The sequence below is a fragment of the Hemisphaericaspora subhashii genome (assembly GCF_019202705.1).
Source record: "Hemisphaericaspora subhashii strain CBS 10753 chromosome Unknown scaffold120, whole genome shotgun sequence".
Classification (NCBI taxonomy): Eukaryota; Fungi; Ascomycota; class Pichiomycetes; order Serinales; family Debaryomycetaceae; genus Hemisphaericaspora; species Hemisphaericaspora subhashii.
Window position 1 is genome coordinate 1 of NW_026057360.1, and position 24,858 is coordinate 24,858.

General features: G+C 36.5%; 10 protein-coding genes across 10 annotated transcripts; 7 read left to right on the plus strand and 3 right to left on the minus strand. All coding sequences in view use genetic code 12, as the record gives it.

Moving 5' to 3' along the window:
- Window positions 1-597: 597 nt before the first annotated feature.
- Window positions 598-2,793, plus strand: J8A68_004678 (leucine-rich repeat domain-containing protein; the record flags this gene model as incomplete). The annotated part of the gene is made up of 1 exon (XM_049408662.1): window positions 598-2,793. The coding sequence occupies one exon, from the start codon at window positions 598-600 to the stop codon at window positions 2,791-2,793; it is 2,196 nt and encodes a 731-aa protein (XP_049262022.1).
- A 353-nt stretch (window positions 2,794-3,146) lies between these two features.
- J8A68_004679 (uncharacterized protein) lies at window positions 3,147-5,348 on the plus strand (the record flags this gene model as incomplete). The annotated part of the gene is made up of 1 exon (XM_049408663.1): window positions 3,147-5,348. One exon carries the CDS (start codon window positions 3,147-3,149, stop codon window positions 5,346-5,348), a length of 2,202 nt encoding a protein of 733 aa, XP_049262023.1.
- Window positions 5,349-6,489: 1,141 nt separating this feature from the next.
- On the plus strand, window positions 6,490-8,181 carry CYB2 (Cyb2p; the record flags this gene model as incomplete). The annotated part of the gene is made up of 1 exon (XM_049408664.1): window positions 6,490-8,181. The coding sequence occupies one exon, from the start codon at window positions 6,490-6,492 to the stop codon at window positions 8,179-8,181; it is 1,692 nt and encodes a 563-aa protein (XP_049262024.1).
- A 1,497-nt stretch (window positions 8,182-9,678) lies between these two features.
- CUP2 (Cup2p) lies at window positions 9,679-11,529 on the plus strand (the record flags this gene model as incomplete). Its single annotated transcript, XM_049408665.1, has 1 exon — window positions 9,679-11,529. One exon carries the CDS (start codon window positions 9,679-9,681, stop codon window positions 11,527-11,529), a length of 1,851 nt encoding a protein of 616 aa, XP_049262025.1.
- A 267-nt stretch (window positions 11,530-11,796) lies between these two features.
- Window positions 11,797-13,065, minus strand: J8A68_004682 (uncharacterized protein; the record flags this gene model as incomplete). The annotated part of the gene is made up of 1 exon (XM_049408666.1): window positions 11,797-13,065. The coding sequence occupies one exon, from the start codon at window positions 13,063-13,065 to the stop codon at window positions 11,797-11,799; it is 1,269 nt and encodes a 422-aa protein (XP_049262026.1).
- Window positions 13,066-13,299: 234 nt separating this feature from the next.
- RAD54 (DNA-dependent ATPase) lies at window positions 13,300-15,831 on the plus strand (the record flags this gene model as incomplete). Its single annotated transcript, XM_049408667.1, has 1 exon — window positions 13,300-15,831. The coding sequence occupies one exon, from the start codon at window positions 13,300-13,302 to the stop codon at window positions 15,829-15,831; it is 2,532 nt and encodes an 843-aa protein (XP_049262027.1).
- A 746-nt stretch (window positions 15,832-16,577) lies between these two features.
- Window positions 16,578-18,548, plus strand: OSM2 (fumarate reductase; the record flags this gene model as incomplete). Its single annotated transcript, XM_049408668.1, has 1 exon — window positions 16,578-18,548. The coding sequence occupies one exon, from the start codon at window positions 16,578-16,580 to the stop codon at window positions 18,546-18,548; it is 1,971 nt and encodes a 656-aa protein (XP_049262028.1).
- Window positions 18,549-18,866: 318 nt separating this feature from the next.
- GCV3 (glycine decarboxylase subunit H) lies at window positions 18,867-19,415 on the minus strand (the record flags this gene model as incomplete). The annotated part of the gene is made up of 1 exon (XM_049408670.1): window positions 18,867-19,415. One exon carries the CDS (start codon window positions 19,413-19,415, stop codon window positions 18,867-18,869), a length of 549 nt encoding a protein of 182 aa, XP_049262029.1.
- Window positions 19,416-20,812: 1,397 nt separating this feature from the next.
- J8A68_004686 (SNAP receptor) lies at window positions 20,813-21,215 on the minus strand (the record flags this gene model as incomplete). The annotated part of the gene is made up of 2 exons (XM_049408671.1): window positions 20,813-21,061; window positions 21,129-21,215. 2 exons carry the CDS (start codon window positions 21,213-21,215, stop codon window positions 20,813-20,815), a joined length of 336 nt encoding a protein of 111 aa, XP_049262030.1.
- A 1,582-nt stretch (window positions 21,216-22,797) lies between these two features.
- Window positions 22,798-24,796, plus strand: ACT1 (actin; the record flags this gene model as incomplete). Its single annotated transcript, XM_049408672.1, has 2 exons — window positions 22,798-22,807; window positions 23,676-24,796. 2 exons carry the CDS (start codon window positions 22,798-22,800, stop codon window positions 24,794-24,796), a joined length of 1,131 nt encoding a protein of 376 aa, XP_049262031.1.
- Window positions 24,797-24,858: the final 62 nt, after the last annotated feature.

Below are 24,858 nucleotides of genomic sequence, written 5' to 3' on the forward strand. Positions count from 1 at the left end.
TTTCCCCAGATAATCTGCTCAGGAAGATAGAACTTACCTTCAATAATTTTCCTGATAAAGAAGCCATTTTACGAGCGTTAAGAACAGAAGTGGGCGATGAAGTGGATATCAGCATAAGCAACAAAGAGGAAGAATTTGAGAAGATACGTTAGGCAATATGGACGGTCCCACCAGGTCTAACGCTAATGATGATTTTTGCTTTAACTGGTCATTTGAAAATAGTTAGGTATTCTTTCATTGAAAGGAAGTTTCACTTCAAAACTTCGACCCTAGATGACTGCCCTTTAGGTAAGATTTATAAAGTTGAACAAAAAAGTAAAAAGTTTATATTTTAGCCAATATTTTTGAAAATGGAACCGTGCATATCTCCATATTGGAACATTAAGAAGGGGAAATCATAGCCATTGAAAATGCCGCACTCAACTTTGTATTCTAAAAATTCTTAATAAAACAATCTTAAACCAAATCTCTTTTCGAGAAGTGCTGCAAATCAAATAATTTCAAATAATTTTCTAACAATTAGTTTGATTTATCTTTTGTTGACGGAAACTAACGAATCAAAACTTCTTTCTGCCATTGTGATTCTCCAACTGCTATATGGTGATGGCTGACTCAGAATTCCCCACCTTAAAGATTTTGCTGCTTCCATTGGATGTGTTAGAGTTGGTGTTTACGTATATTCCAACTGTCAATTTATTGTCATACGATATCCCAATAATAAACCTGATATTGCAACATGCCTTAAGAGAACGAGAGATCATATGTTATATAAGTATATATTCTTACAGCGTATTCAGACCAGCGTTTGATAAAGTTACCCTGTGGAGGAAAGAACCAATTGGAGACGAAGCAAGGTTGAAAAAACAACAAGAGTTAGACGCTCGTGAAGAAAACCATATCCAATTTGGTCAACCTGATGGTGTAGAACGCTTTCTAAATTTCATGAAGATGCACCCAAGTTTAAAACCAAAAATAGTTATCGACGGAATCAGTATTTTAAATCAGTTGCTTGTTGAAAATCCATCGTGTCTTGAAAATGTCCGGAGCATATCACTTCAGAAACGTGGCAACGATGATGAAGCAAAGCTCTTAGAGATGGTCTTTAGTTGCCCTTATCCCATCGACAGTATTGATGCATTGGATACACTTAATGGACGTAAACTCCCACCATCAGTTCGACTGTTGCATCTAAATAATTTTCCAGAATACGACACTCCTCAACTTTCGACCTTGAGAGAAAGTGACTTAACATCACTAAATCTAGAGTCACTAATTGTGGTTAACGATCTTAAGTATCTACCAAAAGGTTTGAAGACGCTCCAAATTATTTTGAAGTTGGATTGGCCAATTTGCACTCCTACCCTACCTGTAACACTAGAACACCTCAAAATTCTGTGTGAGAATTCTAATGAACTTAAAGAACTTAATCTTTCGAATCTTAAAAAATTGAAGCTATTACATCTACGTAGATTTAACGTACACAAGCTCACAGCATTGAAAGCTTCTAACGAGATTGAAGAGATGGATATCACAACAGGTAAATTGGAATCCTTGGAAAGTATAGAGAGATATACCATGCTTAAAGAATTTCTGCTATTATTCTTTTGTCTAAGAGATCCATCAATCTTGGATTCATGTTTACCGGATTCCTTGAAAACCCTATCTGTAGAATGGCGTTATTTCGATGAACAATTAGTTTCCAATCTGGTCACTGAAAAAGATCATCCATCAAAAGTCAAACTACCTTCGAACCTCACAAGACTTAGTATTTCCGCAGTCGCGCCTTCGGTTTGTCAAAAGGAATGGGAATTCCCTATATCATTAAGAATACTTTCAATGACAGTACCCGTTTTACCAAAGAGATTTCAGCTTCCGTCAAACTTGATAGCGTTAGATATTGGACGGTGTAAGAAAGGTTGCTTACCACTTCCTTTACCCAAGCTGTTGATTCGGCTACGTACATCCGTGCCACCAGCAAACAAGTCATGTTTGAGACGGTTGAAGAATTTAACTTATCTTCGATTTGACTTTGAAGGAAATGGGATGAATAAATTTGAATGGAAGTTGCCTTCTAGCTTAAGAAAATTAAAAGTTCATCAGAGTTGGATCACTGATTTAAAATTAAATTTGCCAAAACTAAAAGCCGTTGAGTTGAATTTAGAAACCACTAGTGATTTGAAAGTATTCAAACTACCTAATACGGTGGAATATTTGAGATTACTTGGATCGTCACCCGATGATCATACTAAATTGTCCATCTCACAACAAGTTCTACTTCCCACCAAATTGAGGAGTCTTCATATTAGGTTCCATTCTTTGTATCCTAATTCACTTCCAGATTTACGTTTGAATACTTATAAAGATTTGTGGTATCTTCATCTACATGCCTGTAAAATCAGTAAACTTGAAGATGGAGCATTCCCCAATTCCATAGAGGTCTTGAATCTTCTGGATAATCCTTTGAGAGAAATAGATCCCTGCGTATTCAAGAAGCTACCCAATCTACACTTCCTTTTCCTAACAACTTGCCCGCTAGGTAAATTAACTCTAGAACATCCTTTGGAGTTCTCAAGCTCCTTAAAGTATCTAAATCTCGCGGATACCGATCTTGAAGATATTGACAGATTCAAGATTTCCCCAGATAATCTGCTCATGAAGATAGAACTTACCTTCAATAATTTCCCTGACAAAGAAGCCATTTTACAAGCGTTAAGAACAGAAGTGGGCCATGAGGTGGATATCGAAATTAGCAACAAGGAGGAAGAAGATGATAAGCCATATTATCCGTACTAACGTTGCTTATACCTTTTGCTTCCCTGCTCTCAAACGCTGATGATATCTATATAGTTAGGTATTCTTTGGTCGAAAGCCATCTGTTTGCTTCCATAGATCGAACTAGATCTATATTCGAAAATTAAGAAGGGAAAAACATAGCTATTACAAATACAGCACTCAAATTTATAAATATTAAAATTCTTCGTAAAATAACCTTAAACAAAAACTCTTTTCTAGGAGAACCACACATTTTTATACTCAAATAATTTCAAATAATTTTCTAACAATTAATTTGATTATCTTTTGTTGCCGGAAACTAACGAATCAAAAGTTCTTTCTATCGGTTGAGTCTCTGCAACTGTCGTGTCGTGATGACTAGCTCAGAGATCCCAGTTTTAAAGATTTTACTGCTTCCTTTGGAGGTCTTAGACTTGGTGTTTACGTATATTCCAACTGTCAATTTATTGTCATACGATATTCCAATACTAAGCACGGTTTTGGAAAATGCCTTGAAAGAGCGAGGCATTACCTGTTGGATTGATATACAACCCTTAGGTTTACTCAGATCAGACATGTACGATACGGTTGACCTTTGGAGGAGGGAGCCAATTGGAGACGAAACAATGTTGAAATCGGAATTCGATTTTGACATTAATTGTGGAAGTCACATGTATTTCGGTCAACCAGACGGTATAGAGCGGTTTGCAAATTTCATGACAAAGCATCCAAATGTAAAGCCCGAATTAGTTATTGTCGGGGTTCGAATGATGGAGCAGTTGCACGCTGAATGTCCTTCATGCCTTCGCAATGTCCGAGACGTATCGCTCTGGGAAGGTAATCACGACGACGAGGCAACCTTTTTAGAGATAGTTTCTCGTTTTCCTTATCCCATAGATAGTCTTGTTCCATTTGATAGGCTTGGTGATTTTAGTCTACCGGCATCAGTTCGACTGCTACATATAAATCATTTTCCAGAATTCGACAGTCCTTTAGTATCCGATTTGAGAGAAAGTGACCTAATGTCACTTGAGATTGACTCGCTAGTTGATGCTGATGATCTTAGGTATCTACCAAAGGGATTGAAGAAGCTAGAGATTCTTTTGGAGTTGGATTCGCCAAGTTGCACTCCAGACTTACCTCTGACACTAGAATGTCTCAAAATTCGGTGTAGGAATTCTGCTGAACTCACAGAACTTAATCTTTCAAATCTTAAAAAATTGAAGCAATTGCTGCTAACAAAATTCGACGTACTAAAACTAGCGTCATTGAGCGCTTCTAAGGAGATAGAAAAATTGGATATCTCTAGTGATAGATTAGTATCTTTGGAAAGTATAGAGAGATATACCATGCTCAAAGATCTTCTGCTATTATTTTTCGGTATAGGAGATCAATCAATCTTGGATTCGTCCTTGCCCGTTTCTTTGCAAGTGCTCTCCGTTAATTGGTGGTACACTGACCAGGAACTAGTTTCTAATCTGAACCCGGAGAAATCGACAGTTAATCTACCCTCAAACCTCAAAAGACTTAATATTTCAGCAGATTCGCCCTTGGTTTGTGAAAAGGAATGGGGATTCCCAGCTTCATTAAGAATACTTTCATTAGATGTCCCGATTTTACCAAAGGGGTTTCAAATTCCACCTAACTTGATAACGCTAAGTATTCAGGGTTGTGATCTAGGTTGTTTGCCTCTTCCCTTACCTAAACTGTTGATTCGACTACGTACGTCAGTGCCTCCACCAAACAAATCATACCTAAAACACTCGAAGAATCTAACCTATCTTCGATTTGACTTTACGGGAACGGGGAAAGGGAAGAAGAACGATATATATGCCTTTGCCTGGGAGTTGCCTTCTAGTTTAAGAAAATTAAAAGTTCATCAGAGTTGGATTACGGATTTAAAATTAAATTCGCCAAAGCTAAAAGCTGTTGAGTTGAATTTAGGAACCACTAGTGATTTGAAAGAATTCAAACTACCTAATACGGTGGAAGGCTTGAGATTACTTGGACCATCACCCCATGGTCATTCTAAATTGCCCGTTTCGGAACAAGTCATACTTCCTACACATTTGAAGAGTCTTCATATTAAGTTCCATTCTTTGTATCCTAATTCACTTCCAGATTTACGTTTGAATACTTTTAAAGATTTATGGTATCTTAATCTACATGGCTGCAAAATCAGTAAATTAGAAAATGGAACATTCCCCAACTCCATAGAGGTCTTGAACCTTCTGAATAATCCTTTGGAAGAAATATATCCCTACGTATTCAAGAACCTTCCCAATCTACGCTTCCTTTTCCTAAGAACTTGCTGGCTAGGTCGATTAGCTTTAGAACATCCTTTGGAGTTCTCAAGTTCTTTGAAGTACCTAAATCTTGTGGATAACGAACTTGAAGATATTGACAGATTCAACATCCCCCCAGATAATCTGCTCATGAAGATAGAACTCACCTTCAATAATTTTCCCGACAAAGAAGCCATTTTACAAGCATTAAGAACACAAGTGGGCCACGAAGTCTCCATCGTAATCAACGAAGTGGATTATGTGAATACCGAAAGAAGTGGAAATCAGTGAGCAGGAAAGAAATGAATATCCAAATCAACGAGAAGGAAGGAGATGAAGGGACAGAGGAAGAGGAAGACTAGACGTAGCCAATTCTGGGTGCGTCACCTTTGCTGATAGTTTTGCTGTATTTGCTCTCAAGCGCATATAATTTCTAAATAGTTACGTATTCGTTCATCTAAAACCACCTATTCGTTTCAATAGTTTGAATTAGATAAATCGAAGTATTGGCACATCCAAGATCGAAACCTAAAGCCGTTCCGACAAGATTTACGGCATTGAACTATGGGAATTAGTTTGGACGATAGCTGAGATATCCCGCACCAGCTATTTACCAAACTTCCCTGACAGACCACGGCGACCTCGCCCTTAGCCTAGTGGTCTTTCTCTCTTGTCTTCCATTTAACTAGAAATGTTCAAAGAATAGATTGCCGCAGCCTTTGTATCTCTTGTCCTCACAGAATTTTTTTGGCCCGGTAGTTAACGTGAATTCAATCTGAATTTCCTAGTTACTAACTCATAGATACAATGCATTCCCATTTCCAATTTCAGCCCGGAGAAGACAATAAGCAATTGCTTTCCACATACCAGCACTACCCAGAACTCACCCACAACTCAAAGTAGGAGCGGACAATAAACCATTGATATGGAGCACCGCGTGCAACTTTCCGAGAATCAAAGCACTAACACTTATGATATCATCAATTGTTGCAAAAAAAATTCGGAAGCATGTACCCACCATTATGCGACTACTGTAATATTATGCGCCTATATTTTATGAACCGACATATGGTATGATTTCGGTAAAATATTACGCCGGAGTTCATTTAGTGTTCACAATAACAGTAACAGTAACAGTCCCTCCACCCATTTTTAAGGCTGGTGTTTCATTTTAGCGAAGAAAAAAAAATTAGTAAAGAAAATTTTATTGTTCTTAATTCCCCCAATCATTTTCCCACCATAATTGATTGTTAATCATGTGGGGTAAATTACATACACAAGAAATCAAACGACCAACTGGCCATAGTTTTGCAATCCCGTCAAACAAAACCTTTCCCCACTTAGTTGTATATATATATATACATATCTATCACCAAATCAATCACCTTTCCATTCCAGTGTTCCATAAGATTTAATAAGATAGTTAGAAACAATGGTACTTAGTTTAGAAGAAGTTGCGAAACACAACACAAGAGAAGATTGCTGGGTTATAATCCACAACAAGGCATATGATGTCTCTGGTTTCGTGAATGAACATCCTGGTGGATCGGCAATTATATTGAAATATGCCGGTAAAGATGCTACTAAAGCGTTTGATCCAGTTCATCCTGGTGATACTTTGATTAAATATTTACAACCTGAATGTCATAAAGGAGAAGTTGAAAAGAAGACTAGAAAGAAGAAGGAGAAGTTGGTCGGTGGTCTTCCTACTCCTGAGCCTGAACAACAGCAACAACAAGGTAAGGCTCGTCAAGTTGTGGATGAGTTTGATGTAGAGTATGATGAACAGGATGATATGGATCCAATTCCAGTTCCCAACAATCCAAAACAAATTACTATTCAAACATCTACCGCTCAAGTCGCATCTGAAGACGAATACGAGGATGATGACGAAGACGATGAACCTCCTTCCGAAGAAGAAATCCAACGTCGTCAATTTGTGAAAAACAAACCAGATCTTTCACAAATGTACAACCTTAACGATTTTGAATTTGTCGCTCGTCATACTATGGAAAAGACAGCATGGGCATATTATAGTTCTGCAGCTGATGACGAAATAACTATTAGAAATAATCATTTAGGATATCAAAGAATCATGTTCAGACCTCGAGTTATGGTTGATGTCAGTAATGTTGATATTTCAACTACTATGTTAGGTACGAAGGTTTCTCTGCCATTTTATATTACTGCCACGGCATTAGGGAAATTAGGACATCCTGATGGAGAAAAAGTCTTGACCAGATCTGCTGGGAAACATGACATTATCCAAATGATCCCCACATTGGCTTCTTGTTCATTTGATGAGATTGTGGATCAAGCTACTGAAAAGCAAACCCAATGGTTTCAATTATATGTGAACAGTGATCGTGAAATCTGTAAGAATATCGTGAAACATGCAGAAGCCAGAGGAATGAAAGGTTTATTCATCACGGTGGATGCCCCTCAATTAGGTCGTCGTGAAAAGGATATGAGAAGTAAAGAAGTTGAAGATTTGAGTTATGTTCAAGGTAATGATGACGAAGCTGATAGAAGTCAAGGTGCAGCTAGAGCCATTTCATCATTTATTGATACTTCTTTGAATTGGAATGATTTGGCATGGTTTAGATCAATCACAAAGATGCCTATTATCTTAAAGGGGGTTCAATGTGTCGAGGATGCCATCAAGGCAGCTGAATTAGGGTGTGAGGGGATTGTGTTGAGTAATCACGGTGGACGTCAATTGGAGTTTTCACCTCCTCCTATTGAAGTCTTGATTGAATTAATGCCAATATTGAGACAAAGGGGACTTGCTGATAACTTTGAAGTGTATGTTGATGGAGGGGTTAGAAGAGCCACTGATATTCTTAAGGCTATTTGCTTAGGTGCTAAAGGGGTTGGTATTGGTAGACCATTCCTTTATGCCATGTCAACCTACGGTGACGATGGAGTTAATAAGGCTATTCAAATCTTGAAGGATGAAATGATTATGAATATGAGATTATTGGGAGTTACTTCACTTGATCAATTAAATGAATCTTATGTTGATACGAGATATCACCAAGGTAGATATGTTCCAGAAGACAAATTGTTCAGCAATGTTTATGAACCAATGCCACACCCTGCGTGGAAGGATTCTAAGTTATAAAAGTGTTTAGATTTATACTTGTTTAGATAGTAACGTACACTATTTGAATACCTTGATTCTGTAGCCATCTCTTGCTTTTTTCCATGTTGTTCTGAAAGCTACGTGGATCATAGCTTGATCTATTTATAGTCATGCATGTATGTATGTACATGTACAACCAACCATGCAAAAATCTTTGGCCGTACAGACATTAGCCACTCCTTTAAATAAATTTGAGAAGCCATTTCCGTAATGAAACAGAAAGCCACAAACCACCAATACGCAAAAATCAACTTAAGAGAAAGAAGCAACTACATACAAGAGAGAACATAAGCCCTAGGCTATTCCTAACGAGAATGTTGAACATTCGGAAACCCAACGATTTGTCCGGTAAAGAGCCTTTTAATTAATTGGATCACAATATATTGCTGGCTAATATTATCCGCTGGATGTGAGGTGTGTGGGCTGCAGTTTTAAAATTTTTACTTTTAGGGCTAGGGCTATGCTAACGCAGAAGAAGAGAGAGGAGGTACCTTTTGATTTGTTGAAAAATACCTCATTGTATTAATTTATTAAATTCAATTCAATTTCGTCATCATTTAGTTGCAAATATTACACCCAAACTTCAATATAAAATTGCAGCAAAAAAAAGATTAAAATAAATAGAAGAAAAATTTTTCCTGTCTCATTTAAATCTGTAATAATTTAAATTTTTATGAAAATCCCACATACTTTCAGAGAGAAAGTGAAAGAGAGTCAGAAAATTTGAATAAAAATTTTGGCTGTAAAAAAATCCCTCAATTTTTTGTTTTTAAAGAGTGAACTTTTCAAGCCCTTCAGGGATATTCTTCATATTTCACCCTCCCCCCCCTTTACTAGATAGATACTTTAGATGGAATACCATAAGAGAACTGTTTGACAACTTTATCATACTAAAAGTTAACAAGAAAATTATCAGAAATCACAACCCAAAAAAAAGGGAGGAAAAAGCTTTTAAGGGGAAAGAAAAATCCACATTGATCCAACTAACAATTTATCATTTTTCACAGCCAAAAAGCATCTTTTATTGAAACGTTAGCTATTTTCATCAGGACAGGGCCAATTCATTCAGACTGAACTCCCCTCTAATAACTCCAACCAGTTACATACAGAAAATCATTCCACTTTTTTGCAAATAAACTGTGGAATAAAAATTTATAGTTTTTCAGCCGCTTTACGTCACTTGTTAATATTATTAACTACGGTTAGTGTTTGTTGCCAGAATTTTTTTTATAAGACATCATTTTTTTGAAAGATATACACGACCTTTTTCTTTTTTGGATTTCTTTTAGATTTTTTTTTTTGTTGTTCCCTTTGCTGCTTAGAGAGAAATTGAACCAAACTACAATCCAGCTACCCCCCCCAATCCCCCACCACAAACCAATCATTGTCTACAAGCTGTCCACCCAATATTCATTTTATACACAAACAAAAGGTTTGTACAAACACTAAACTCATATAAAGATATATATACCTATCATGGTTCTAATTAACGGAATCAAATATGCATGTGAACGATGCATCCGAGGTCATCGAGTAACCACATGTACTCACACTGATCAACCATTAACTATGATCAAACCAAAGGGAAGACCTGCTACACAATGTCAACATTGTCGAGATCAAAGAAAAATGAAAAACTTGCATACTACTTGCACTTGTGGTAAAAAGGGGAAAAGTCCAGGTACTCATTTAGCATCATGTTTATGTCATAAAAATGCCCATTGTACTTGTAGCAATAAACCACCAACTACCAAAACCAGTACAACTAATGGGAATATACATCATATGTCAGCATCAGAACGAGCTAAGAAGAAATCATTAATAGATGCCGCTAATGCAGATATCAAGAAAAAATCAACTTCGCCGTCAACAACAGCATCTATAAAATCACAACAACTGTCTCCATATCCTTCCATTTCTAATAATTTTGTTATTGAAGATATAGTTCTTCCTTTTGAGACAGGTAATGGATTATTTGACTTATTTTCCAATTCAGGAGCTCATTCTGATGGTGATTTTGGAAGTGGTTCTCAAGCATCAACTCCGGCATCAAATATAAATAACCCTAACCTTGAAGCGGCAAATTCAACCAACACCACTAACCCCAACCTACAAGGTTTTGACAAAGAGCCAATAATAAACAATCCTAGTAGAGACATCCGATTTAATGAGGGCTCGGCAGTTAATCCTAATAGCAACAAGCGTGCTGACATTATTTTCAATAATAGCGCCAACAATAACAACTTTCCTGGTGAGAACAATAATAACAATAACATAGACAACCAAAGTATAACTAGTCATCTAAGTCCCACCGACATGGATTTGGTAGATAATATGTTTCCATTATTTCCATTAGTGGGGAGTCAAAGTTTTGATACTGAAAATCAACCACTTCTGTTATTACCACCAACTGGATCCGACAGGCTGCAACCTATACCAACACCTACACAAACAAAAGCAACACAACATCCGAGGCCTATAAGACCATCAGTCAACACCCAAACAGCCAATCCAATTATCCCATCATCATCCGTCAATTCAATGAATAGCGTCAACACCGCAAATACTTCCAACTATACATCTACATTTCAAGCAACCAAACTAAAAAGACCAGAAAGTGTCTTATCTATCGCATCCAATTCTTCTTCAAGATCATTTGACGTCATCGGTCAAGGTTATGCCAACCATAGTTCATCCTTCATAAGTGGTGGCGGCGGTTTTCAAACCTCAAGTGCATATCCTCCTTCCAACCCATTTCATGATTCTACTCAACCACAAAGTGCAACTAGTGAGGAAAATCCCCATACACATCATTTCGGCCGGACTGGATTGGGGTCAAGTAATATCGGAACACAATTGAGTAAGATTGAATCGGAATTATATACGGAAAGTTTCTTTGATGAGGCGATTGAGAATAATAATGGACAACAACAACTTTCGGCCTCATCGTCGATTCCTAATTTTTATAGTGTTGGAACTGGAGGGGGCGGTGAAGGGTCTGTGACGGGTGGGATTGGTGGTAGTAATGGTGGTGGTGGGAATAGCAACAATGCGGTGAATGGATCGGTTAGTGATTTGACATATCATAATCAGAATGGATCTATGTCGGATCTTACATTTGATAAAAATATTCCAAATCCTTTGGATTATGATATTCCATTATATCAAGAAATGTTTACTCCACTTACGTCAAATAAAGCTTCTCATCCGTTTTATCAAGCACAACCAGATCAACAATCACAACAACAACAACAACAGCAACAACAAATGAATCAGAATGATTTTTCAGAAGATGAGAATTATCGAGAGAGCAATCATCACAATTAAGGAACAATCAACTACAATAGGTCGTAAGGCTTGCTTCAAGCAGTAGACACACAGAATTAATTATTTAATGATATGTTTTATCTTCTCTTATTATGTTTTAGTATTCCAAAAATGTGTAGTTATTTATTAATAGAAATTTGTCATGCAGTGTCATATGAGGTGAACTGCAATGTTGTTAAGAGTCAAGAATGTTTAGATTTTGCCTGTAGAATGTAATCATATTAATTATTTAATTTATCTATCTATATACTTTCTAGAGAAGAAATGCTACTTCTTCGCTTTTGGATCATTTATTTCCAAATGTTGTAATCGAGTTATATTTGAATCCATGGCTAAAGCATTTTCATTCGTGATTGATTTTCTGGCCCCGTTTTGAGGTGGTTGAATAGTGGTTGGTAATTTGTTTGCCTGCTCGTGGTCATAAAGATAGTGAGTTAAGATTTCATCAGGGATATCTAGGATTGATTTAGATTCGATTTCTTGAAGACGACATAATCTGAGTAGATATTCTAATAATGAGAGTGAAGAATGCTTAACCTCTTTGTCTGCCTCCTTCTTCGTGGTCTTTATGTCCTCGCCTTCCTCGTCTTCATTATCTTCATCGTCTTCGTCGTCATCATCAAATTCCCCTCTGTTTAATTCTCCCAAAGCTATCCATTCCTCTTGCCCATTCTCAACTAGCTTAATTATCAACACAGGCGAGTTCCTTCCTTCTAAACGTAATAATTCCCCAGAGGCAGTGAAAAACATTCTCTGGACTAAGCTTAAATCATAAGTCTTTTTTTGCGGTTTATCATTATCTTCATGATATCTATCATCATTGAAATCTTCCAAAACTTCTAAATTATAAGAGAACTCTCCCCCTCCCGCAACTGCTATTTTGACCAGACATCTTGCAAATGTTTCTTTCCAAGTTATACAACTCAATTCATCTACTTCTCCACCTTCGATATATTTCAACCTACTAGGATTATAGAATATCGTATACATAACCAAATCAAAACTAGGACCAATATTTTTCGTATCACCTTGATTAATATAATTTGCAGCCTGTAAGAGTCTCCCAGGGGAAATACATTTCCTATTCACATCCCCACTCAAATTCAGAACAGTCAATGCAAGATTAAGAATCGGGATCGCATCATTGATATCACCCAATAAAGATGCCATATATTCCTCCACCTTCTTAATCGACTCCGGCTCATTCTTATTCGTCAATTGAGTAATGATTTGATTCACTCTTTCATCAAATTCATCAATTTGGGAATGAATATCATCTATAAGTTCAACCGTGGATTCCAATACCGTATTTCCTCTAGCGCTTGCTAATTTTATAAGATCAATTGCGGTAGAAAAGATGTTTATCTTGATTTTTAGTTGTCGTCTTTGTTGTTCGATTCGTTGTTTTGCCAGTTCGGGGATCTGAGCTAGAAAACTGCTGATTGTTTTGATTGCATAGCCAGATGCTAATGATATTCCGGAACGTATAGCAAATGATACTGCTTGATTGCTTGCCTTTAGAAAGATCTGATCCATTTCCTGATGGGGTGTTACTTTCTGTGGGGGGATGAGATTGATTTGTTCTAGAATCTTTTTTTTTCCGAATCTTCGAATGGTTAGTGAATTTGTACGCGCAGATTTGTTTTTGTTTTTGTTTTTATTTTTCATTTTCTTCTTTTTTACAACCATCAACAACCATCAACAACCATCAACTTTTGACTTACACTATAGAGATATAGTATAGACAACTCATAGAAATAGTAATAAAGAATGGCGGTAAGAAAACCATTAACTCAATTCACAACTCCACTTGGTTCAGGTGCTGGTGTTCCCAAAGATAAACGACCACCACGCGTCACCGATTCAGAAACCAGATTGGCAAAACCATTCAAAGTCCCCTTCGCTGGTCGTCTGCAAACTGGAAATGGAGCATTGGCCACCACTAGAGGACGTCCAATTCGTACTGCGAGAACCAAAGTAACTAATTATGTCGAAGATGGGGTTGTAACTGAAACTCAAGATTATGCTATTGATGAACAAGGTCAAGTAATTACTCAACAAAAGAGATATGGTGCATTATTACCGAGAGCTATGTTAAATAAAGATATGGGAGGTACAGAGTTAAAGTTAAGAAAGTCATTTACTATTCCATTTAAGAAAGATAATGTGAAACAAAATGAAATACAACGAGGTCCACCACCTCCATTAGGTACAAAAGTAAAACCAATATTACCTCCACGAGCACTTCATGACCCCATGAGTGAATTTGCAATTGTATTATATGACCCAACTGTAGATATTATTCCTAAGATTGAAGAAGAGAAACCCAAATCCGAAGAAAGCGAAGACCTGAAATCACCTACCCCAGAACCACAAGAGACACAACAACCACCATTAAAGAAACGAAGAACTCATAAGTCATTAGCCGAAATCTTAGGAATTGTCAGTAATCCCGATGAACAATTAGCTAAATATCCTAACGTGCCAGTTGTAATTGATCCCAAATTAGCCAAGATTCTTCGACCCCATCAAATCGCGGGTGTGAAGTTTTTGTATAGATGTACTGCTGGTTTAATCGATCCACGAGCAAAAGGATGCATCATGGCCGATGAAATGGGATTAGGTAAAACATTACAATGTATCGCGTTAATGTGGACATTACTTCGACAGAGTCCTCGTGGGAAAAGAACAATTGAAAAATGTATTATTGTTTGTCCGTCTTCATTAGTTCGTAATTGGGCTAATGAAATTATTAAATGGTTGGGAGAAGGTGTGTTGACACCTTTGGCTGTTGATGGTAAATCAACTAAATCGAGTGATTTAGGTTTGGCATTACAACAATGGTCTACTGCGAAGGGAAGAAATGTTGTTCGTCCTGTATTGATTATATCGTATGAAACATTGAGACGAAATGTTGATAAATTGGCAGGTACTGAAGTTGGGCTTATGTTAGCTGATGAAGGACATCGTTTGAAAAATGGAGATTCTTTAACATTTACTGCGTTAAATTCTTTGAGATGTGAGAGAAGGGTTATTTTATCTGGGACACCTATTCAAAATGATCTTTCTGAATATTTCTCCCTTTTGAATTTTGCTAATCCTGGTTATTTAGGTACCAGGAATGATTTTAGAAAGAATTTCGAAAATGCAATCTTAAGAGGTAGAGATGCTGATGCAACTGATAAAGAACGTGAAAATGGGGATAAAAAATTAGTTGAATTATCTCAAATGGTATCCAAATTTATCATCAGAAGAACTAATGATATCTTATCCAAATATCTTCCTGTTAAATATGAATATGTCTTATTCACTGGATTATCACCTATGCAAAAAGTTTTATATCAACATTTCATAACCTCCCCCGAGATTAAGAAATTACTTCGTGGTATTGGGTCACAACCATTGAAAGCAATCGGTATGCTTAAAAAGCTATGTAACCATCCCGATTTATTAAACCTTCCGGATGATATCGATGGAAGTGAAAATCTAATTCCAGACGACTATTGTTCGTCCATAGGACCAAATTCCGGTGGAGGTCGTAATCGAGAAATCCAAACTTGGAATAGTGGGAAATTTATGATCTTGGAAAGATTCTTACACAAGATCCATACTGAGACTAATGATAAAATTGTCTTGATTTCAAACTATACCCAAACCTTAGATTTGATCGAAAAAATGTGTCGTTCGAAACGATATGGGTCCCTTCGATTAGACGGGACAATGAATATCAATAAACGTCAGAAATTAGTTGATAAATTCAATAATCCTGAAGGATCGGAGTTTATATTTTTGTTATCCTCAAAAGCAGGTGGTTGTGGTATCAACCTTATTGGTGCCAATAGATTAGTTCTTATTGACCCAGATTGGAACCCAGCCCTGGATCAACAAGCACTTGCCAGAGTATGGAGAGATGGACAAAAGAAAGATTGTTTTATCTATAGGTTTATCAGTACCGGTACAATCGAAGAAAAGATTTTCCAAAGGCAATCTATGAAATTATCATTGTCTAGTTGTGTAGTTGATGAAAAGGAAGATGTTGAAAGATTGTTTAGTGCTGATAATTTACGTCAATTATTCCAATTCCAGCCCGATACGATGTGTGATACTCATGAAACTTATAATTGTAAACGTTGCTCAAAAGAAAAGGGACAATTTATTAAATCCCCAGCTATGCTTTATGGGGATGCCACGACGTGGAATCATTTGACCAATAGTGCATTGGCTAAAAATGAAGATACATTGATTGCAAACGAATCAGAGTTTAATGATATTTCATTTGCATTCCAGTATATATCTCATTAGCAATAGAATAAATAGATTTTGTTGCAAATATGAAATAAAATAGCCAAATTAAACTCGGGAGCATATACCCATGAATGATCTATAATGGCATTGTAAGAAGTGTGACTGCTCTTTTAGAGAGTATGAGATTTGTTTGTAGTTAGTATCCGGGTGCATGTACCCGCACTGGTTGCAAAAATTTAAACATCCAGCAATCTAAAGTCCCATTTGTTATATCACCGTGCGTAACCATTACAAATGGCTTTCTTTGGAATTAAACGTACTATCTCCACAATGAATGCTCTTTTCTTGTCATGTTACATTTCCCCTATTACTTAAGAACTCTATTCAAAGTAAATTTCCCTGGAAGAGGAAAACTTTCAAAAGATTGTCGGTATAATTCAATTGCTGTAGTAACAATAGTCAAACTTGTAGAGCTAATGGAATAGAAACATTGTTGACCCACTTGATGCCCCACCACTGCTTCGGCGTTTCTAATAAGCATGCAATAGCTTCTATTGATGAGCAATACAGGGCCGTGTTTGTGTTACGGGTACCCGTAACCGACTGGTATTGTAAGTTTTTTTTCTTGATGGTCCCTCCACCAAAATGATTCCCCCACATTTCCCATAGTGGGACAAACAAAACAATCCAATCACCGAATCAAGAAACGTAATAGTTTTTCAAACCTTCAATATAAATTGCACTCCTACTTCCTGTTTATCATTCTTCCAAGATCCTGATTAATCAATTCAATAAGCCAAAACATGTCATTAGAACAACAACAGCAACATCCTCCCAACCCAATCATCATCGTCGGTGGTGGTCTTGCTGGTCTTTCCGCGGCTCATCAGGCATACTTGAGAGGGGCAAACGTAATCCTCCTCGACAAACAAGGTTTCTTAAGTGGAAACAGTGGTAAGGCCACTTCAGGAATAAATGGTGCCTTAACAAGAACCCAAGTGAAATTAGGTATTCCTGATTCAGTTGAACAATTTTATCAAGATACACTTGCTGCTGCTAAAGATAGGGCCAATCCTGAATTAATTAAAGTATTGACATATAATTCGGCAGATGCTATTCATTGGTTACAAGAGGTTTTTGAATTGGATTTGAGTATTGTTTCTAGATTGGGGGGACAATCTCAGCCTAGAACTCATAGAGGTCATGATTCTAAATTTCCAGGAATGGCTATTACATATAGACTTTTGGAAAGGTTAGAGACATTGAGTGAAACTGAACCTTTTCGAGTTCAAATATTAAAGAATTGTCAAGTTATTGATTTGGTGGTTGATGACAATGATGGGTCTAAAATCTTGGGGGTTAAATTTAAGAATCTTCAAGATAAATCAAAACATGAAGTTTTGGGTCCTGTGATTATGGCTACTGGTGGTTATGCTGCTGATTTCACCAAGAATAGTTTATTGAGAAAATATCGTCCTGATATTATTGACCTTCCATCTACAAATGGAAATCATGCCACTGGGGATGGTCAAAAGATCATCATGAAGAATCATGGGGTTGGTATTGATTTGGATAAAGTTCAAGTTCATCCTACTGGATTAATCGACTACAACGATAAGGACGTGGTTATGGGTAAAAAGACTCCTAGATTTTTATTCTTGGGTGCAGAAGCATTAAGAGGAGAAGGTGGTATTATGCTCAACTCCAAGGGTGAAAGATTTGTCGATGAATTAGGAACCAGAGATTGGGTTTCTGGAGAAATGGAAAAACAATTCAAGGCAGGTAATGGTCCAATCCGATTAATCTTGAATGAAACCAGTGAAAAGAATTTAGAATTCCATATCAAACACTATACTCAAAGAAACTTGATGAGAACGGTTTCTGGACGTGAATTGGCCGACGAATTAGGTTGTACTGATGAACAGCTCGCTTCTCAATTAGACACATACAATCGTGCAGCTAGTGGTGAAATCAAAGATCCATACGGAAAGAAATATTTCCCAGCTACTCCATTCAACTATCGTCCAGATTCAAAATATCATGTTGCTTTTGTAACTCGTGTCTTGCATTTCACTATGGGTGGAGTCAAGATCAATGATCATTCTCAAGTTGTGCGTGAGAATGGATCTCCATTTGAAGGTTTATATGCCGCCGGTGAAGTTGCTGGTGGTGTACATGGGCACAATAGATTAGGTGGATCTTCATTATTGGCTTGTGTGGTATATGGAAGATTAGCTGCCGATGAAGCAACCAGTCATGCTTTCCAAAAGTTGAGCTCTGCAGCACCGGTGGCAGCCCCTGTTGAAGCTGCTTCTAAGAGATTGAATATGATTAGTTTACATATTGATCCAGAAAGCGGTAGAATTATCATTGACCCAAAGGGGCTGGCTTCACCTGAGTCAATCCCAGCCTCAGCAACTCCAACTTCGACCCCAATTGCTTATGCATCATCTGCTTCAAGTGTTGCTGCTCCAGCTCCTACCAAAGCAGCAGCTCCAAAACCATTCAGTATCCCAGATCGTGAATATACAATGGAAGAAATCGCCAAACATAACAAAGAAAATGACTGTTGGTGTGTTGTAAAGAATGTTGTTCTTGATTTAACATCATTCTTAGCTAATCACCCAGGTGGAATGGAATCAATTGTGAATTTTGCTGGTAGAGATGCTACTGAAAGTTATGCAATGTTGCATGAAGATAATTTTATTCCAAAATATGTTAGTGGTTCTGTTTTGGGTAGGGTTAAGGGAACTGTTCCTACCTTGGATTTGTAGTTTTAGATATTTTAGATAGTATGTAGATCATCCTGTCTTAGTATACAGTTTATATTGTGACTTTTTCTCAGGGCAATAATGCTACTGTTTGTAGAACGCGAGTTTCCTCGCTGAAAATTTCCTTTCGCGTTTTACCATATAAGATATCAGCCCATGTGCATACAATTATTATCCAAATGAATCAATGAATGAATATGTATATATTATAAATATGAAAAATAACTAAAAATGACTCTTTCTCAACTAACCAGAACTAAAAAAGAAAATATAAACCAAAAAAAAATCTGACTCTCTGACTCTTTGTCTTTTCTGAAAAACTTAAGATTCTTGTATACTAGCAACATATTCTTCTTCAGTCATTAAACTGTCATTAGCTTCATCAACATTAACAGAAGTATCAAGTTTAATTTGAGTAATCCAACCTTCACCCAAAGGATCGGTATTAACAATACTTGGATCACCACTAGCGGCATTATTAATAGCAATAATTTCACCCTTAACTGGAGAATAGATTTCAGAAGCAGACTTCACGGATTCGATAGAACCAATAGAATCCCCAATTTCAACTGGATCACCAATTTCTGGTAATTCAACAAAAGTAACATCACCAAGGGCTTCAGCTGCATATCTTGTGATACCGACATATGCAGTATAATCTGGCATGATAGCAACCCATTCGTGGTCAGGAGTATATCTAACAGCAGCTGGACCTTCTGATTGGTGATATTTGAAGATATCTGCTTTTGGGTTTACTTTTTGACTACCATTTAAAGCAAATCTTGAGGTGGAGAAGAAAGCAGCTCTGGTAGCAATTGGTGAAACGAAAGTTGGTCTAACGATTGAGGTTCTTAACAATGACTTGAACATGGTGGATTACTAATTGGAAAGCGATACAGCAGAGAGAGAAGAAGAAGAGAAAGAAGAGAAACAAGCAATTGGAAAAATAAGAATCTCTTTATAAAAAAAAAACAGAAGAAAAACTTCCAATTGGTAAAAATTGATGCCTGGTATGATTGTTTGGCTTATCTATTGAAGAATGGATGTTTGATGTTTGACTTCGATTTCATTTGCGGAGGTGGTCAACCTACAATGCCTTACAAAAAAAACAATTTGACTTCGCTTTAAAAGAAGTCAAAGTTTTTCACTCGAATACAATGGGGATTTTCAAACAGAATGGATTTCCAATGATTCACGTATTCTTTCAGTTGTAGAGTGTTTTATATAGTTTTGTGATGATCGAAATGGGGGAATAGGTTGTCTTCAACATGGATTCTGAGTTGGAAGCGAAGGGCCCATACCGTGGGGCACGAGAAGCTATTTAAGGTACAGTTGTAGTAGCTGGCGACCCACTGGTGATCCGTAGATTTTAAGCTTTTGCTTTCATGACAATCATTGTCATTAAACCATGAACAAAGTGTGATATTATTTTTGATATAAGGTCCATTATAACGGAATATTGAGTCTCATTTAGCATGTCTTATCTGATTCCATTCATCAATTGGATTGAGTAAGGAAATCGGCTACATTCCACAAACTCACCCCGAGAGACTGAGATTCAGTGTGTAATTTTTTGTTTGCAACCAATCAAACCCCCAAATTACAGTCATTAATATCATGTGAAATTAACCGATTCCTATGTCCTTCAATCGAGCATTAGGAATTGATGACTATTATCGAAGGAACTGGCTCTGATATATCAGAAGTCCACAAACTCGATGTTCGGTCTTATACCGGGCTTTATCCTCACCTGAGGTTTCTCTTGTGATGGTTTACCTCATCGATGGCAGATACCATAGCATCCCTACTATATAGTGCTAGTCCCATTAAGTGAGTTGGACCAGTTAGAGAATCTGTCCGGCTCATCTAAGAAGGATTGTTGCCTGAGCACGGATGTGCGATGGAGATCTTCAGCCTGCTTTTTGTGAGCATATCTCGTGGGCTTCCTGGGATAGGCCAGAGCTAGAGCGCAGGCGATATTGCTACAGACTGGATACATGCCTGAATTCACTTACCCAGTTGTGAAAATAATAGGTACTTTAAATGTAATTTAAGGGCTGCAAAAACACGGCACAACGAAGAGTATTTGCAACACTACAACAATAATGGTTCACTCGTTATCATCGGATGAAACTATTATTCAACTATATAAAACCTTAAGAACATTAGAAATAGAAGTAAAAAAAAGGAAACACGTTATATAAAAATTGCTATCAAAAAACCGGCGCCATCAATACAAAATTTCATTAAGTAATTCATACATCCTCCTAACTAAAATGAACAGCAATAGGTACGACAATAACGATGATAACAATAATTACACCAAAAATAAGACACATTCTCATCTTGAAATCTTTCCACCACATATCTTTTCTAACTCTATTAGCACCTCTTCTAAATCCTTGAGCACTGATTGCTAAATTATCAGTCTTATTTTCTATAGAATCTAATCTTTCACCTCTTTCAGCAACTTTGTTAATGTTGTCTCTCATAATACCGACTGTATCATCGATTTGCTAAATAGGGTTGTTTGTTAGTAACAAAGTTAATTCTAGTATGTTTAGTCTATTCTGATATACATACGGCTTGTATAGCTGCTGTTCTGGAATTTGATTGGTCACCAGTAGTTTGGTTTGGAATATATGGGTCATAAGGAACTGAAGACGACATCTTGTGTATATATTATTTGTATTTGTAAATTATTGATAATTTCTATGTAATTGGGAGGGGGGATAGGTTGATATGTTTGTAATGTCAGATATTTGGAAAATTAATTTTTGATTCTCCTTAATATGATCTGTGAGTAAATCTATTGATGTTTACTGGTTAATCTGAGATTGATTGATTATTGGTGGGGGGTTATAGGTTTAATCAGTTAAAAAGTGCTTCTATCTATCTAACTCCTTTTTTTTTTAGAAATGAAATGAAGAATGAACAGAGAGAGAGAAATATCACCAACTTTTTTTTTGTTTGGTGGCTACATTACTTGATATTACTATTGAAGAATGGATGTAACAATGTAGATTACGTAGGTGGCTATCCTTGNTTTGGTGGCTACATTACTTGATATTACTATTGAAGAATGGATGTAACAATGTAGATTACGTAGGTGGCTATCCTTGGATTCCGAAAATAGAAATTTGATATAATAAAACGACATTTATGAAATGTCGTAACTGTCAAATCTACCCAACGGTTAAATCAATAAGGAGGCGGTGTCGTAGAACGTCATGATAAACCTGAAAAGATAATGATCTTTCGAAGGCGATGCAGCTCTGCCTTACCTTTATTATGCAAGTTACAATAATAATAGGAGTCTGAACTAACCCTCTGAGGACCAGTGGTTCTCATCGTATAGAACAACTAGATTGCTGCAAATTGAAAACAAAATCGGCAATATTTGCCAGCCTTCGGCATATTGATTCATAGCAACATCGCATGCTGTCTGACTAGATATCGAGACTGCATCAAATACAAGGTGATTTTTCCAGACTAGAGGTTGATGAGCTTCGATCCCCTCAACAGCTTTTTCCTAAGCTTTAAAATCATTAAAAGTATATTGATTTTTAATGGACAACCCGTTTTTCTTATGATAATAAATCGGTTACGCGTCAGCTTTTTTCCCTTCTAGAACTTTGCCGAGCCATTGAAAATAAAGCACGGTAAGAGAAGATATCATGACATGATCGGAGTTGAGTTTGGCTGTAAAGTAGTCGAACGAATGTAATGGAAGTTGGAGAAGAGTGTTACTTGAAGCCCTGATAAAAAGAATATTCGATCAAAAGGTTAAATAATCTACTGTGATTTTTCAATTACACATGCAACAAAGGTCTACGAATATTCCAAAAAAATATTCCACTTACACCACAAGTCATCGAGAGAAATTCAATTAAGGGAGGGCATGTACCAAAAATAAGTTAATGTGTAAAATCTTAATTGCTTAAATATGTTTGTAATTAACTATTTAACGTGTGTGTGTGTATGTCGTTTGTACATTGTATGTATCAATTGTATTGTATTATAATAGGAGGCGTGTACTATTGTCCAAATTTATTTTAACGACGACGACGACAAAATTTCATTTTTTTTTTTCAGATTGTCTGAGGTGTAAAAACTTCATTTGTCTCACCGACTGTTAAAACCAACTCAACTTTTTTCACCCTTTTTCTTTTTCTCTCTTTTACTCTTTCTTCTTCTCTTTCTACAAGATTATCTTTTTGTATAATTAACTTAATAAACTAATAAATAAAAAATGGACGGTGGTATGTAACTTAACAACTTAATTCAATTTGATTATAATTTCAAAAGAATTCTGATTGCTTTTCAAAAACGAAATAGTTGTGAAAATTTACATGTGGGCAAATCATTTTTTGATGTGTTGGCAAATTTCCAACATTCAATCAATCAATCTAGGGATTACGAAGGGTCGATTTATATGAGGAGGAGAGATTGGTATGCATATTCCCAGGCTTATTAACGAAATATAACAAAGAAGTGAGTCCTTAGAGACAATCAATTCTGTTGGGCTCCCCCTCGGCTTGTTTCAGTCTATGATTCTACTTTGGCATAGAAGCATGAATTTTTCACTCAATTCATCAATTCCTTTCGATTTAAAGTACAATTGATATCTACACTACCTATCTACATATTTTTAATTGATTGATTGAAATTGTCAATTCCCCAAATATCTAGCAAAATCGACAGTGTTACAATTTTGAACGGTTTATCTTTTTTTAGTGGGTGAGATTAAGATTGAAAGATTCCGTTGGACGACAGTTATTTTTTTTTTTTTTTGGTGCCCGTTGTGTTTTTTTTCGGTTGTCGAGGAATTGAAAAAAAAAATCTACTCACACACACAAAATCACACACCCACCCAATTATTTTTCAGACGATCAATTTTTTTTCTGTCCCCACTAGAGACGAACACAAAATTTAATTTAATTGTTGTCCACTTGGCTTTGATGCTTCAATTGGGTTTCCCCTAATTGATCCGGCACTGGTACACAAGGTTGCTATTGATCATTGTAACATCTAATTGTTTTTGAAAGCACAAGGATTCCTTATTGGATAATCAATTGAAATATGTGAATCATGATTTTAAGATCTCTTTTTACTAACACCTTTCTATAGAAGAAGTTGCTGCTTTAGTTATTGATAACGGTTCCGGTATGTGTAAGGCCGGTTTCGCCGGTGATGATGCTCCAAGAGCTGTTTTCCCATCTATCGTTGGTAGACCAAGACATCAAGGTATCATGGTTGGTATGGGTCAAAAGGATTCTTATGTTGGTGATGAAGCCCAATCCAAGAGAGGTATTTTAACTTTAAGATACCCAATTGAACATGGTATTGTTTCTAACTGGGATGATATGGAAAAGATTTGGCACCACACTTTCTATAATGAATTAAGAGTTGCTCCAGAAGAACATCCAGTTTTATTAACTGAAGCTCCAATGAATCCAAAATCTAACAGAGAAAAGATGACTCAAATTATGTTTGAAACTTTCAATGTTCCAGCTTTCTACGTTTCTATTCAAGCTGTTTTATCTTTATATTCTTCTGGTAGAACTACTGGTATTGTTTTAGATTCTGGTGATGGTGTTACTCACGTTGTTCCAATTTATGCTGGTTTCTCTTTACCACATGGTATTTTAAGAATTGATTTAGCTGGTAGAGATTTAACTGATTATTTGATGAAGATTTTATCTGAACGTGGTTATACTTTTACTACTACTGCTGAAAGAGAAATTGTTAGAGATATTAAAGAAAAATTATGTTATGTTGCTTTAGATTTCGAACAAGAAATGCAAACTTCTTCTCAATCTTCTGCTATTGAAAAGTCTTATGAATTACCAGATGGTCAAGTTATTACTATTGGTAATGAAAGATTTAGAGCTCCAGAAGCTTTATTCCGTCCATCTGATTTAGGTTTAGAATCTGCCGGTATTGATCAAACCACTTTCAACTCCATCATGAAGTGTGATGTTGATGTTAGAAAGGAATTATATGGTAACATTGTTATGTCTGGTGGTACTACTATGTTCCCAGGTATTGCTGAACGTATGCAAAAGGAAATTACTGCTTTAGCTCCATCTTCTATGAAGGTTAAGATTATTGCTCCACCAGAAAGAAAATACTCTGTCTGGATTGGTGGTTCTATTTTGGCTTCTTTATCTACTTTCCAACAAATGTGGATCTCAAAACAAGAATACGACGAATCTGGTCCTTCTATTGTTCACCACAAGTGTTTCTAAGCTAGACTGATAAATACAACCAAACAACCCACCCCATCAATACAAATACAGTATCTTAAAGA